The following is an 18,014-nucleotide window of genomic DNA, read 5'->3' on the forward strand; positions in this document are numbered from 1 at the left end:
AAAATAAAATTGAATTAAAGGTGACAAACCTTGGAAAAGTGCTTCCATGTGGATTACGTGACATAATTTCTTGATAAAGTCTTGCCATTTTGTCTTGAGTTAGTTCGTCTTGACGTAGGCGGTGTTGTTGCTGTTGTTGTTGATGATGTGCAGCATCTTGCTGTTTGATTTGATCCTTGTAAAAGGGAGAAGTACAAGTCTGATGAGGGGATTTGGAGTCTTCATTGCTGTGCGTATCATCATGTGCGGAACGGCGATGTTGCTCTTGCTGTAAATGGCGTTGTTGTTCATCTTTTAATTGCTGCTGTAAGGCGTTTGGTGTAGAGTTCTTCATAAGTGTGGAGGCTTCGCTCAGTATGTGAGCGATACGATCATCAGACATTGAATCTTCACCACGTCCACCATAAGGCGGTAGACCAGAATCTGAAATTGCAAGAAAAAAATTGTAATCAGTCTTTGATGCAAATTATATATATGGTAGATCGTTGAAGAGGGGATGTGTTTTTGTAGCGATCATAAATAAACCATTAAGCGATATAAAATTTTGAATTCTTATTGCCAATCAAGCAATAATCATAGTTGTTTTTTACTTTTGACTGAAATTTGTATCACCGGTTGACGTATTGCAGATATCTCTGTGTTGCGTATGCGATCTTATGCAGTTCGTGGAAAGTGAATGACGTGATTTGATTTGCATGATTTTATTTGCACATTGGCAATAAATTTCCATCAACGTAGCCGTCAAATTGACAGAGGAGATGTGCTTTTTAGCGTCTCAATTTGCCAATCTGCCTTTGGCCATTGAATTTATTGGACCTATTGATAGCAGAGGAAATGATTGCCTTTTTGTGTTCTACCATTTGGCAATGAGTATGACCTTCGGAAATTAAGTCATAAAAGTAGTCGTTACCGGCTTCTGATGTCTTAGCCCTCAAAGTGCTTTTGAAATTTTTTTTTTGAGCCGCGCTTTTAAATGAAATCAAAGATCAGAGAACTTTCGACTCTTGGCAGAGTTCATTTAATTCATTTGATTTTAGTGGTTTGGAGTGAAGTTTGAAGTATTTCTATATTGACGTAAATTATCGGCAATAAAAATACAATTTAGGCTTTCCTGCTTGCGTACATTTCTTCTTTAATTTTGAGACAATAAAATTTTATAATAGAAAAAAACCAAGAAAAACCAGAATATACAAGTAAAAAGAAAAAATATGAAAAAAAAACGTAAGAGATTAAAATATTAAAATAAAATTAAAAAAAAAAAACAAAAAATTTAAATTAAAAAAAAAAAATATGAAAGTCAGAATAAAATAGTATAAAAATAATAATAAATAAATAATAAATAGTATAAAATAAATTAAAGAAAAACAAAGAAAATAAAAATAAAATAAAAACAATAAAATAAAATAAAGTAAAGTAAAATAGGATACAATAAAATAAAATAGGATGAAATAAAATGAAAATAAGCTATATTCATATAAAAATAAAATAAAATAAAATAAAATAAAATAGAAGAATCTAAAATAAAATAAAATAACAAAAAATAAAATAACAAAAAATAAAATAACAAAAAATAAAATAAAATAATATTAAATAAAATAATGTTTATTTTTCATGACGAAAAGAAACTATTTAAAAGTTAGAAGAGTTCGAATAGAAATGAAAAGACATATAAAAAAATTTTAGTTAATTTATTGAAATTTGGCTAACTATACAACTCTGTTTCGGTATTGCCAAGTACTCATTATCAGTGGTCTTAGGATGAATTTTCTACCATTTCCTTAAAATAAAATAATTTAAAATGAAATGAAATAAATTAAAATAAAAAATATTAATATAAACATAAAATGAAAACGAAATTAAAATAAAATAAAAAACATAAAAAGAAAATAAAATATACTAAAAATAATATAAAAATAAAATAAAATCAAAATTAAATAAAAATAAAATAATTTTAAATAAATATAAAATAGAAATAATAAAATAAACTAAAAATAATATAAAAATTAATATAAAAAAAAAATTAAGTTAAATAAATTAATAATAAAATCAAAACGAATTTAAATAAAATTAGAAATAAATCAAATTTAAGTAAATATATAAATAAGCTAAATTTGGAATTAAATAATTGAAAATAAAATCAAAATAAATTGAAGCAAAAAAATACATATAACATACCTATTTTATATATTTTTATATAAAATATAAAAATAAATAAAATATAAAAATTTATAAAATAAGAAGTTAGTGAACGTAAAAATAATATGTTTAATAATATTAACTAATAGTACATGTCCAGAATATAATACTCAAAATACCAAAAAGTGGGTTGTAAATTAAGCGGGAAAACAGAAAAACGTATAAAATAAAAACCAAACAAATAAATAAGAAAAAAGATTAAATTTAAAAAAAAAACAAAAAACATTACTAAATATAAAATATAAACACAAGAGAAACACAAAAATAATATCTGTATAACAGAAATAACAGTACTGACAAAGAAAAAATAAAAGATTCTATTGATATCTATTTAAAAAAACAAGATTTTTTATTTTTAAATGATAACTTTAAAATTAAATTTATACAAATTTTAATTGATAATAATTTTTATATAAAATGCATAATTTATTTAATAATTTCAATAACAAAAATAGCTCTGAAGGCGTGACTCTTTTGCAAAAATTATATGCAATTGCGGCTTAAAAATCTTGTACTGTAATTTTCACTAAATATGTTTGTAAAATGGAAAAATATGTGAATAACATTATTAATTAAATGAATCAAACGATTAATTTCCTTTTTGCTTTTAACTCAATTTAAATTTAATGGTTGCATGCCTGCTAATAAAATTTCTCGCTTTTTTTGATTTTAAATTGATTTGAAATCGTTTATTTTTATTACGTCGCCCCTCCTCTGCACGAAAATGTCTGCTGACCTTGCCAAAGCGATGTTTTCCGCATAAAATAATTTTGCAAAAAAAAAAAAATTGAAATTATATAAAAAATTAAAAAAAAATACAATTAATGCACCATTTAAATCAAAAACAAAAACATATCCAACCAACAAATCAAACCAAACCAAACCGAACCAAATGAATACACAAATTTTGCATGCAATGCAGTCAACAATCCGCAATTTTCTACCAATTTCCACACATCGGGAAGGAAAAAATTATGTTTCGTCTCTTTGGCATTTATGTAGAATTTTTTCCATTTACCATATTTCCATTTTTCCATTTTTTGAGCTTTGATTGCTTAGCCATGTAATCCAAACACTATTTGTGGAATTTTCATCTATGATTTATTTTTTTCTGATTTTATTCGAATCCCAAATCAAAACCGTCAAAGCGAATTAGTGGTTTTTACACTCATTCAAATTCATTCGATATGTTTTGACAAAAATAAAAACTGCATGAATGAATGAGTATGAAAAGCGGTAAAATTAAAAAAAACAAAAAAAAAAGAATTTCAAATCAAAATTCAAATGGAAAACACCACAAAAGTACACTCATGCAATTTAGCCGCCGACCTCAACAACGTATGCATCACTAAGCAAACAATCCATCAAAAACCTAAACACTACAGCAATGATAGACTAGAAATTTTGTATGAACGAGTATGAGTTGTTGGTATATATACGAGGAATGTGAGGATTACATCCCTACAGAGCATTTAAATGCATATTGGAAGAAAAAATCAAGAATAATTCATATGGCACGTGCCAGAAGCATAAAACAAATCAACTTCTAATATTATAGTATAGCATTATAATAGCTAATCTCATAGGAAGCTCAAGAAAACTATTTGACTTTCTTTATAATTAAATTAAATAAAATTTATAAATTAAATTTGATATAAATTTATTATGAATTATTATTGCGAACAAAACATATTATTCATTTTTTCGTTTCGGTGTAGCGATTGTGGAGTGACATAAGCATGGCTTCTTTGTAATAAGAAGTACCGTACAAGTCCTGTCCTTGTCCTGTACAAGGATCTGTACACAAGAAAGAATACTATAAAAATACGAAGATCATGGAGTAACATTAATGACTTCTTTATAATAAGTTTAGAGAGAAGGGTCTAATGTAAGAAAGTTTTTTTTTGTTTTTTAAAATGAACAAGTAAATTATAAAAACTCCATTAAAATTAAAAGATACAAAATACAATACAAAATATTTGAATAATATAATGTAGTTAATAATAAATAACAGTAACAAGTAAATAAAAAAAAGTTAATAAAATGTTAGTAAATTAGCAATAAAAAATAAATCAACAGTAAAAAATAAACAAAGAATAAATAAAAAATAATTTAATAAAAAATAAATAATATATAAAAATTGAGTGATTAAAAAATTAAAAATAAATATATAATAAATAAAAAAATAATAAATAAATAATGAACAACTATTTAGTAAATACTAAATGTATGATTAATAAATAATAACATTAAATAAATAATTATAAATAATAAATTAATTATAATAAGCAAATAATAAATAAGCAATAATTAATTTATAAATAAGCAATAAATAATTTATAAATATATAATAGATAATAGTAAATCAATAATAAATAACTAATGAATAAATAATTAATAAAAAAAAAATAAATAATAAATAAATAAATAAAAACAAATAAATAATTAATAAATAAAAAAAAAGTAATAAATCAATAACAAATAGATAAAAAATAAATAAATAAAAAAAATAAATTGAAAATAAATAATAAATAAAAATTAAATAAATAAAAAAATAAGTAATAAATAAATAATAAATAAAAATTAAATAAATAAAAAATAAGTAATAAATAAATATTGAATAAGTAAATAATAAAACAATAAATAATAAATAAATAATAATTCAATCATATATAAATAATAAATAAAAAAAAGTTATCAATAAATACATACAAAGTTAGTGATAAATAAATAATAAAGCAATAGTAAATAAATAAACTCTCTCGGGGATTGTGGCCTTGTCGTGGCGAGGGGGCTTAGTAGGGTGCAATGATCCTGAGAGCGATGCCGGCGGTAGCGTAGCTACTGGTAGGGCCTCCCTTGCCGGTAAGGTCAAAGAGGAGCATCTGAAGCTAAGAGCAATCCACAACGGTTCGCGACCCGGATGGTCTTTTTCCTCCATGACGTCCCGGGATGTAGGCAAGATACAGCATCTTCAATCTTCGCTAAGAAGCCCACCGTTTTCAAGAAATTCAAATGAAGAAATCAATAATAAATAACAAAAGAACAAATAAATATAAGAAAATATATAATAACAAAATAATAAGAATTAAACAATAACTAAATAAAAAATAAATAATAAATAAATAAAAAAATTTGTATAAAATGAATTTTAAACAATAATAAATAAATAAAAAGCATTTATTAAAAAAATGATAATTAAATAAAAAATAAATAAATAAAAAACCAATAACAAATAAATAAATACTAAAGGTATTAAACAAAAATTAATAAAAAATAATACAAACAAATAAATGAGAAATAAATAACAAAATTAATAATAAACAATAAATAAATAATAGTAATAAAATTTCCACTTCAAAATAAAAAAAAAATTCAATTTTATTCAGAACAATCACACAAGTGGTTGCTCGTTGTCCTCCGATATATCCTTGCAGCATTCATGCGATTTTTTTATTTCTATTATTTATTTTTTATTTATTCTACATTAATTGACGTATTCAATATCAACATTAACAACATCAAATAAAGCTTTTCACTGCTGTTTTTGTCCGAAATACAAAAGGATATGCAATCCGGATGTGTTCGAAACCATTTGCAAAGTAAACACGTTTATTTTCATACTAAAGAGTTAAAATTGTTCCAAAAAAAAAAAATTGCAAATAGAAGACGTAAAACTTGCCAAAATATTTACTAGATATTTGACAAAAAAATTTGATGAAAAAATTTAATAAAAAAGAAAATATTCAAAAGAATTGTTCGATGAAAAAAATTTGATTAAGAGTTAAAAACAAAAGATATAGTAAAAAGTAATCAACGAAAAAAACAACGATAACAGAAAATCGTTTTACAATTGCAAGGATAATCGATTCCCAAAGGAGCAAACACTTTTCCAACAAAGCAACTGTACATACAAGCAATGAGCAGTAACGGAAATCAGGACATGAATGACAAATGGCAATTGGAGCAGCATTTTATCATCAGATACTTTTTTTTTGATACTTGAAGAGATGAAAAGATGAAAAAATTGAATTCAATTGAAGCGTATTGAATTGTATTGAAACGAGCCATTCAGGCAGTCATTGATAGGACTTTGTATGGCAATGTGTTGTTGGCCAGCTTTGTCCTTGTTTCCTTCAATGTTTTGTGGTTAGTTCAATGTGATTGCTGTAGCCGCATACTTCCTTCCTGGTTACGTTTGGATGCTACAATGAATTTATGACGATGACGATTGCTGTTGTAGGGAGAGATCAAGTGTAAAGTAAGGTGAGGTAAGGCAAGGTTCTGTTGCAATGACATGGTAAACATTTTTTTTCAAATTTTGACCCTCAAGCCAATATCGTAAGCTGGAGACTGTAGTAAAACGGTGCTAGTTGACACTTTTGTTGCAGGTTATGGTGACTATGTGTTGACAATAGTTTAATGTTTGTTTTGTTTGTGCAGTGAAGAGGAATAGTGCCTCATACAGGATTAGACATTTGTTGAAGTATTTGCCAAAAAGGTATAGAAAGCAAGGAACTAAGTTAACTGTTGCAAATGTTTAAGCTGTAAAGTAGATTAAGTTGATGAACTTCAACTTGGATTAGAGGCGAAAGTAATAGAAGAGAAGAAAGTTTGGTGATATAAATCAAAAGAACAATAGTATAATATACGAAATTAAAGTTCAATGGAATTTAATAATTTTTATGTCATTTAATTTGAGATGGCAGAAAGTAATTTTTGTTGGAAAAAAATATTTTTTTATAAATGAGATAAGTTCTTATTTATTTTTATATATGTAATTTAAAAATATAGATTTCCAATTGCTGAACAATAACTCAGTCAAAGTGCTTTTGCTTTATAGTAACTAACTTAATTATATCAATTAAAGTAATTCTAACTCAATTGTGTTTATGATAGCAGAATGGTAGATATACATAATTGTCTTTGCTACTTCTTTAGGCCTCATCAATGATTTTCCAGACTAATCACAACCATAGACAATCACTAAATTCTACCTAAATTCTATCTAAATCGTCTGTATGTTACTTTTTTAAGTGAATTGCCTCATCAATGTTCTTCCAGACTTATCAGAACCATAGATAACCATAATATTCTACCTAAATAGTCTTTTTGTTACTTTTTTAAGTGAATCGCCTCATCAATGTTCTTCCAGACTTATCAGAACCATAGACAACCATAATATTCTATCTAAATTGTCTTTTTGTTACTTTTTTAAGTGAATTGTCTCAGTAATGTTTTTCTAGACTTATCAGAACTATATACAACCATAATATTCTATCTAAATTGACCTTTTGTTACTTTTTTAAGTGAATTGCCTCAGTAATGCTCTTCTAGACTTATCAGAACCATAGACAACCACTATATTATGTGTTACTTTTTTAAGTAAATTGCCTCAGTAATGTTTTTCCAGTCTTATCACAACCATAGACAACCACTAAATTCTACCTAAATTGTATCTAAATTGTCTGTATGTTACTTTTTTAAGTGAATCGCCTCATCAATGTTCTTCTAGACTTATCAGATTAATTCAACTTTACTCTTTATAGAAACATTCATATGACAGCAAACATTTTGTATTAAAAGTCCAAACTTTTCTTGTATTTAAAAGCAAAAAAGCATAGCATTTTGATAAAGCCCACAACAACTCACAATTCAGAGGTATTGCTAAGGTAATAGCAAAAATAATGAACTCCATATAAATATTAATAAATAAATCAGTATGCAAATAGCGTTTGAATTTATCAAAAGATCCTTTAGAAATTATGTACGTGCTAAGGTTGGAAAAAACACGCAATTTTCATTAATTGCAAAATTTCTAATTAAAATGCCTGCCTGTCTGTCATACTCTGGTATGTGTAGGTCTCTCGTAAACACCAACCACACAAAGTAAAAGTAGTACTTATAATGTCCTTGTCTATATCAACAGCATTGAAAGAAATCACTTTGAATCGCAAATAAAACACATGCCACAAAGCATTTGATTTCTTTTTCAACTTTCGTTTTTTTTATGTTTAAAAATTATGAAAAAAAAAATTTATCCAACAAATGCAGTTTGAATTATGCAAACGAACCCATTGCATAGATATATGCTGTATCTAGGTACGTGTTGTTGTTGTTGTTGTTGTTGGTATTATTATCAAAAGTGTCAATTTACACCTTCTTTACTGCTTTGAATATTTTTCCCAATGAAATGTTAGCAAACGAAGCGTATTCAATCAAGTCTCTTTGAGGCACTCACATTTGCATGTGTGGCTTGGCTTTCTTACGAAATAATTAAAAAAAAAAAACAAAAAAAAACATATTAAGTCAAGGAATACGAGTATGTGGAATAAAAACCAATTTTTCAATTTCGAATATATCAAAGGATGTGTTATGTCAGTGAAAGATACTAGGCTGGTTCAAAAGGAATGACTGAATGGTGTTTCAAGTATTTCAAAGGCTGTTTCAATTTATAAATAATTTTTTGGTTTTTTTTTCAATATTTAATTTATTCATTCCAAAATATTTGTGCAATAAGAAAGCTAAAATTTTTGAAGGACCTCAGTCAAGGTTATCTTTACCTTGGATAATGAAGAAATTTTTTTTTGAATTCATGTTAAATAAAATCAAGCATTAATTTATAATGATACTAGCAGAGTCATGGACACCCATCGACCATAAGTTTAGGAAGTATACGTCTTACTCTCGAATTATACTTTCCCAATCGATTTTTCGAGTATATATGTAATTCTTACCAACTCTCAATTCGATTATCTTAAAAATAGGTAGAAGCTTCTAAAATAAAAGATAAGTCAATTGCTCATATCATATAGTTGCTCATATAATGAACAAAAACAAGTGTAAGTAAAAGAACAAACTAATATAAGATTACAAATAAAAAATTTCCTAAAACAATTTTCTTTATGAACCAAGTCGATTGGATGCAAAACTTAGATGTACTCTTGATCGAGTGTGCCAGTTGGATAAATAAATAAAGCCAAAATAGAAATAGAATTAAAACGCTACTGCCTTAATAATACGATATAGTTTCAATATTGTAATAGATTTTAAAAAATAAGAGGAGTAGAGAGAGACAGACAGAGAGAGTGAAAGAGAAAGAGAGAAAAAAAAAAGAGAGAGACAGACAGACTGAAAGAGAGACAGACAGACAGACAGAGAGAGAGAGAAAGAGAGAGAGAGAGAGAGAGAGAGAGGCGGACAGAGAGAGAGAGACAGAAAGAAAAAAAGATGGATTAAGTGAGAGACAGATTGAGGTAGGGGGAGATAGATAGAGAGGGGAGATAGAGATAGATAGGAGAGAAAGAGATAGAGTGGGGAGAGAGAGGGGAGAAGGATAGAGAAATATGCTTATATTCAAAATTAATTTTATATAAACTTTTTTAAATTTGGTTGATTAATAAATTAATCAAATTTTTGTTGTTGCTTCTTCATTACTGTTAGAACCATTCTAGTTTCTTTTCGTCATAAGACGCGTCAATTCGACAAGTAAGACTTACTATGTTAGCGTAAATACGTACTTCTCATAGACTCACTTAATAAAAATTATTAAATAAAGATGTGTACTTATTAGTGAAAGTGACATAATATAAAATTTAATGAAAAGAAAATGAACAAAATAATAAAATATAAAATAATAATAATTAATATTAAATAATTAATTATTGTAAAAAATATAATAATATATTAATAATATTTCAGTATTTTTTGAAGTATTTGATTATATGTAGTACTATTAAAATAATGTAAATTAAATAAAATAAATAAATTTTAACTTAATTTTCTGATTACGGTCCTGGGTTTTTCTTCAATTATTTTTCTATTTAAAGAAAGCTGTCTTTGTTTAACTAAAAATTTATATTACAACCTTCGTGATTTTTTAATCAGCATAAACAGTCAATTTATTGATAGTCAAAAGGATTTTAAAATTATGCTATATTCATATTTCTTAAAGTGAAGTTTTCAAGCACTTCGAAGTGAAGTGCAAAAGTGTTGTTTGACAGCTTTTCATTTAGATTTGCGGTTAAATATCTTATGAAATCAACATATTGCATTGAAATGCAATTATTTGCATATCAATCACTGCAGTTGAAGAAGTTAATATATATATGAAGTATAAAGAAGGGAATTAGGATATGTAATGTAATGAATGTGATAATAAGAATAATATATATAACAGCACTTTTTTTAAAAAAAATTTTTTAACTACTAATTTTTATGTTGTCAAATATATGTTGGCAATATGAATATATTAATATATATTGAGAAAAATTACCAGCATATTTAATTTATTTTTATTTGGATGTATATATTTGATTGAGTTTAATATAAAAATAAATGATAAATGAAGTCTTTTGCAATATTTTTATTATTTTTATTTTCTCTGTTGAACTATATTTAATGCTATCACTTAATAAATCTTAAAATAGATATTTTTTAACAAACATTTAACAAAAATAGGGTTGTAATTATTATCATATTCCTTTGTACTTCTTCAGAATTTAAAGCATATATTCCTTCATACATATTATAAGTAAAACTTCGTTCTATCTTATGAATGAACTCATTTAACCTCACTATAACAAATCACAAAGCTTGAAAAAAAAAATTTCAAAAAAAAAAACAAAAAATAATAAAAATTAAAATAAAAACGAACTTAATTACGAACTAATTAGCTTATATATACAAATTAAAAAAAAATATATATATAAAAAAAAATCATTTGCAAATGTCGAAGACAAAGTTTTCAGCGCTACGGAAATGTTGTCTGCATGCAATTGGAAAATAGGAAAAATTTCATTTGTTATTTGCAGTGAAAAACGTACATCCAAACAATTAGAGCCTTGCAAAATGTATCTATGAATGACATGTGTCAGCTTAAGAAGGTCTAATATAAACAATATATATATGCACATATATATATACGTAGATATGTATATATGAAATTAAGTACTAAGGTAAGGGGAACAGCATACATAACTAAGTTTTTATTAGTATCAGCTTAATGAGTTTGAAACCGAAATGATTTGCGTGTGAGTTATAAATTTTTAATTGGGAAAACATTAAAAGTTTATTTAAATTAAATGCAGCAATTTAAAGATATATAAAATTTTACATATAACAAAATTTTATTTTAAATTTAAACATTTACATGCTTTGAACAGACACAATAGACGCGAGAAGAAAAATGTTCTGATTAAAACGCAAAATTAATTTTTATATGCCAATGAATTTTCTACATAAAAAATTAATATTTAATAAAATATAAAAAAAAAATTTATATACATATATATATATATAGCAGTCAGATATCCGCAATAAAATATTATTGTTGTCGCCAATAACCTAGTAAATTTGTTCGAATTTACGCCTACGCAGCTCAATGTGGAATTTTAATGGCAACAGTTTGGAAAATAAAAAATTCAAATAAAAAATATTCGAAAATTGGATCAAGATATTTAGTGCATGCAGAACTGTCTGCTTATAAATACTTTCTTATAGTATATAGTATATTAAATATATATAAATTAAATAAGGTGTTATAACTAAGTGATAACTACGAAATTTAGAGTTAATGAACTATATGAACTATATATGATAACTGGCTAAGTAACATTGGAAACATATACGACGTACTATACGTAAATCCTAGATTTACTGGATTACAAAATTTAGTTTTATAAACACACTAGAATGACTTGATTTTAGTGTATTCTAATGTGACGAGAGTCACATGTTTGGACGGAACACATATAACAGTGTATCACCCAAGTCACACATTGTCATTATTGGGCAAAGTGCTTCAGACATGTACGTATATTTTATCAAAGACTGTAGGACCAAACATTATAAGAGATAAGAAAAAAGAAGTATGATTGGATTGGACACACATGCTGCATTTACTCGGAACCCCCAGGGGATTAGGCGCAGAGACACACCAGCAATAACATGGAGAAGGACAGTTCAGCAGGAGACGGGCAAATCGTTTAACTCTTCTCAATTGAAATATTTTTAAAAAACAAAAAAAGGTTTAATAATATAATAAAAAATAAAATATAGTAATATAAAATAATAGAAATGAAATAAATTATATTTGGCACGTGAAATTAATCATAAAGCAATTACACAAAAAAAAAATAATAATAATGAGATAAGTATAAGAATGATGAGAATAATTTCAACAGATATGATGTAAAATATTATCAATTAAAATAAAATGGTGTTAAAATTAAAAAAAAAAATAAAATAATTAAATAAAATGAAGCAAATACAATAAAATATAGTAAAAAAGTATGATATAAAACTTTATAAATTAAAATAAAAAAATTATAAAATTAATAACAAAAGAACCTAAAATTAAATGAAAAACTTAATAAAATGGAATAAAAGGATTTTAAATTTTTTTAAAGCATATAGCATAAAAAAATAAAAAAAAATTGATGACATTTATATTATAGTTAATAACATACTATATATGTTATTTATATATATATATATTCTTCTACTTATTTGACCCTACAGCCTAGTGTGAATCTTGGCCTCCTTTACAACCTGCCTCCATCTGCTTCGATCTTGTGCAATCTTGACACCAAGCTTTCTGGCATATATATATGTATATGTGCATATATATATGTATATGTACATATATATATGTTTATATGTATATATATAAGTAATATAATAATAATGATATATAACTATAATGTAAATAATAACTATAATATAGTTTAGATTTAATATCATAACATCATTATCTACTTTGTTTTTACAGTTACAAATGAAAGAGATCTAAGAATAATACTCTTCAAAATAGATTAGAGTAAATTTTCTTATATGCATATATATATATATGTTGATCCTTTTTTTGAGTCAGCGCAACTGGGCACTTTTACTACAAGGTCCCATCCATCTCATTGACTAATTTATGTATTGCCTATAAGCTTCATGATTATTCAGTGATTGATCTAAGAGATGCGTAACTCCCCATGCGGAGAGTGATTACTCTAAGATTAGATAGTGGTAAGTAGGATAGCCTGTTAATTTTCGCTTATAACTTCATGGCTCTGTCCCTTATGTATAAACACATAAAAAAATACAATATTTTCAAATCATTATTTGAGTATTAAGGACGGTTTGGTTAATCTTCTTTTGTTGGAATATTTTTTATTTTTTTCCCACTAACCCAAGTCTTTTAATGTTTTATATAAAACTTCTAACACCCTGTATAACTTTACTATTAAATCACATTATCTACTGCTGCAAGACATGTCTCTTACCTTATAAATTAAAGGAAACAATGAAATGGAATTAGTCAAAACAACAGAGAGTATCGATGTTAAATACTTAAGAATAATAAAAATTAATAAACACATATATATCTATATATATTAGGAATATAAATAGATGAAAAACTAAAACAATAAAGAGAACATAAAATAGTTCAAATTAAAAGAAAATAAAAAAAAACATTAACTATAATAAATCTTAAGTTTTCATAGCGCATTCAATTTTCACAGCTTCGTCTGCTTCGTACGATAAAAAATGCGTTACATGCCGAAATGTATTTCACAGATATTTTTGAAAAAATATCTTTACTCGCATATCTGTTTTGAGTATATGTCATATACATTTGTTTGAAAACAGAACAGAACAAAACCAAAATAAAACCAAAATAAAATGAAATAAAGTAAAAAACGATCGTGAAACGCCATGACAATATACAAGATGAAGAAATGTAGAAGAATTTCTGTCGCTTGTTGACAATTTTCGATATATTTTACTTTTATTTTTTTTATTGTTTAAAATAAAATAAAATAAAATGAGTTTATCTGTAGCTAAATATTAAAATTTATAGATTTATAGATGAAAGCTCTTTAAATTGCTACATACTTAAATCAGCGAAATGATGTCTTCTGTGTATCTGCGCGCATATGGATGCTGTGCATATTAAATGCCCGACAAGAGTTAAACTGACAGAAGTGGGCAGGGATAGGTCAATTGTTGGTGTTAATGCGGTTGTAAATTTATTTATTTTTTTTAAAATTCCTCTGTTGTTTTTAAATTGGTTTATTAAAATAATGTTTTTTTTTTATTTTTATTTTTATTGTTTTTAATCATAAGAGCTTGCAATAAATTTTGAGATTTTTAAAGATTTTAAAGATTTGTTAAATAAATTTTTATATTTCTTCGCAGATATTTCGATTTAATGACTGATTCTAGATTTTATGAGTGATACATGCAATTTATAGTGAATTTATTTTATTTTTTTGAGATTAGTCATATAAATGCATAACATGTATAATATTTATATATATGTGTACATTTCTTAAATACTTTCATAAACCCTAATTGATATTAAATGTAACAGTTATGTGCAAGAATGTAATTATAATAATTTTAAGTATTGATTCTTCGAATTCGTTCAAAAGGAGGTGTTAGAAGAGAGTTACTTGTGTCTATTTGGTGTCACTCTTGCCAACAGGTGGTACTTTAAACCAAGTAGGCAGCTGAAAAGTAAAGCTTTCTGTCGACAAATAAAAATCACGTTGTACAAATCTCTTATCATACCTCGCCCGCCATATGGAGTAGAAGATTGCACAATAACTACAAGTGATGAGAAGGCATTGAAAACATTCGAGAGAAAAACTCTTCAGAAGATCTATGGTCTCTTACTCGTTGACAACGAGTATCGAATAAGATGGAACGAACTGTACCGCGACGTTGACAGAGTTAAGAGTGAGATTGTAAGAAATTGTTCTGGCTAGAAAGCTGTTTGATTCGATATGTGCTAATGGAAAAGGTGTTAGAGGATGTCCGCATCTTCGGTGGTTGAATTAGATGACCAATGATACTATGTACTATTAATTGGCGACAGCAAGCAATTGAATGGGTTGGCTGGCGAAGCCTACTGGACGTGGTTAAGGACGATTCACTCCTGTAATGGTCAACTTTGTAGTTAATATTAAAAATCTTTACTGAAATTAACAAACATCAATGTCATATAATGTTTGAATATGAGTCAAAAATATGTCACTTAATGCAAAAATTAGATAAGGATAAGATGTGAATTAATTTTTCTCTAGACTATAAAATTAACTTTCCAACTACATTTATAAATAAATTATTTTTTATTTTATTCTTGTTATAAACATTTATGAAAAATGTATAAAAAAATGAAATCAAATTAGCATTTTTCTTCTCCGGTATTGCTTTAAGGACTTGCATTTATGCAAATTGCATCATTTCAAAATTCAAAATTGAATTATTTGCAATGCGTTAATAAAATTTGCTTATTACTTTGATCTTAAAGTATTTTTCATTAAAAAATCTGTAAAAATCCTTTATTTTGAATGCCAGGGGAGAGAAAAATGTCATTAACCCCCTGAAGTATGCTTCGAATTCGTTTTGCTTGTAACGTTTAAAAATTAACGCCAATTATGCATTCATCACTGCATACGCCAAAGCAATTTCCTCCGGTTTTTTTTTAATTTTTTTCAAATAAATTTTTCAATTCAACTGCTGCATTTGTTTCATTAAAATAACAATTAAAAAATCATTGACGCTTGAGAGCAACTCCTTTTTTATAATTTTTTTTTTTTCAAATTCGTACGACAAAGTTTACTTAAATAATAACTTCAAAGGTAGGAAGAATTAAAGGTGGGGAAGATTGTTGTGAGTTAATTGCTAACATTTGTTCATAATTGATTATTAATACATAGACATTTATACATAATTTTATGTATATAAAATTGTGACTAAATGTTGCTAATAATTGAGGAGAGGAAAAATTAACTTAATTAAACTAAGGACACGGAGATTAGAGTTGATTAGTAATGATTCAAAAAAAAAAATTAATGAACATAAGAAATGGATATATATATATATGTATAAAGTAAATATAAAATTTTTTTTTCTATACAAATGAAGCAGTAAGTGCATTAAATTAATATTTTAAGATAATCTCCATTATGTAAATAAAGTATTAAGTAAATTTTTTTTAAATTTTAAGATTTTTGACTCATTAGATTTTAAAATATTTCTGTGAGATTTTTTTTTCGTATTTTTTTTGTTTTATCCTTATCGAAGTACTAATTTCTTTTATTATGTAAATGTAACATTAAGTAAATTTTTTTTCAAATTTTGTTTCAAATTTTCGATTAAATTGGATTTTGAAATTTTTTATAATTTTTTATGGTCAGCCAAAAATTAAATTAATTAAAATAATATAAAATGAATTTTTGATGTTGTAGTTCACTACTGTCCGAAAAAACCTCTTTATGAAATTTTTTATATGTTGAAGAAATTTTTTTTCATCGAAGTAACAGTTTTTATGTATTTAATTATCAATATGCTAATGCTGTTATTAACAAAGTTGGCAACACTTTTAACTTTGACTGCAAATATTAACTTAATTAACGACTCGTCTGTCAACGGCAATTTCTCATACAAATTTTAAACTTAGATGAGAAGGATAAAATAATATATTTAAGTAATTTAACCCTTTTTGGAATAAAAGTGCACAAAATTATCCTACTTAAGTACACATGTGCCGCTACCATACTTGGCAGTGACAAAACATTAACAAATTATTGGAACTTTTCCTTTCATCTTTTAAAATGAACCATTAAAAATGGAAGAAATTATAAAATAAAATAGAACAAAAAAATCAAAAAATAAGTGACTGCAATTCAAACAATTGCTATGTCCGGTTTGTTGCTTGAGCTAAACACTTTGTGCTACAGCCAATGTGCCAATGTATGTGCTTAATTTTTTGTTCAACACTTGCTGCCTAAAATTCTACCTACACCCCCACCCTAACACATTCCCATACTTTGAAAAAATTAAAAAAAAAATAAGAATCATTAACTTTTCCGTAACTGGACAATAGTCGACGACCAAATGCGCAAGCATCCTTAAGCACAACATGTGCAAGCTTTTGTCAAAGTTCAAGCCACTCGGGCATAGCCGAGATCAACAACCAAACCAATTGACTAACAATTTCATTTGGGTGCATGCATGTGCGTGTGTGTATGTGTATGTGTGTCTTTGGTTATGGGTGCTGAAAAAGGTCAACGAAAATATGCGACGACGGCGACTACGGCGACGACGACGACAGCAACCACGACGATGACGATGATAATGACGACGACAACAATGAGTCTTTTTAAGCTGACCGCCTGCATATTGCAGCCGCAGTGGTGGATATAACTACAACAACAACAACAAAAAGGAAATATTTATAAGCTCACAAATTTTCAAGTTTAAAGGAGAAGTACAAAAAAAAAAATACTAAATTGGGTAAAGCGGTATTTTTAGTTTGTTGCTGCTACAGTTAAGTTATTTAAAGCCCTCGCAAAGGATTAAAGCAAGACGAGAACTCGTTAATATACTCACACACGTGTATAGAGAGTAAAAAATTCCTACCATGCCATCATCATTGTTATGGCCATGGTCAACCGAGGAATTTTCCTTTATTCCAAGTCTATGCAGATAATGAACCCTTTTTACTACTTTCTTCAACATTTTGAAATCCTTTCCTTATTTTGCTACTTCTTTTTTCTTTTTGCATATATTTTGTTTTGTGCTGGTGTAATAAATGTAATTTTGTTGGTATAAGTGTTGCCAACTTATTGTTTGCTGTTCTATTGACAGACAATTTTACTTGTTGTGGGGGAATTTTGTGTATTTTGCTTAATAAGGACTTTACGAAATTTTGTCGTGTTTTAATTTTTGTTTACTTAATAACATTTAATATATTTAAGAGGGACTTTGTTAATGTATTGACACTTGCTTAAAATGTAGTCTAAACATGTATATTC

General features: G+C 26.3%; 1 protein-coding gene across 1 annotated transcript in view; it reads right to left on the reverse strand.

Moving 5' to 3' along the window:
- The window catches only part of LOC119666476 (homeobox protein cut), an 83,636-nt gene that overhangs the window by 3,144 nt on the left and 62,478 nt on the right, over positions 1-18,014 (reverse strand). Inside the window, exon 6 of the mRNA XM_038075754.1 lies at positions 30-423. Within this exon, the coding sequence (XP_037931682.1) occupies positions 30-423 (394 nt within the window). The remainder of the gene's footprint in view (positions 1-29; positions 424-18,014) is intronic.

The sequence above is a fragment of the Teleopsis dalmanni genome, chromosome 1 (genome assembly GCF_002237135.1).
Source record: "Teleopsis dalmanni isolate 2A chromosome 1, ASM223713v2, whole genome shotgun sequence".
Taxonomy (NCBI): Eukaryota; Metazoa; Arthropoda; class Insecta; order Diptera; family Diopsidae; genus Teleopsis; species Teleopsis dalmanni.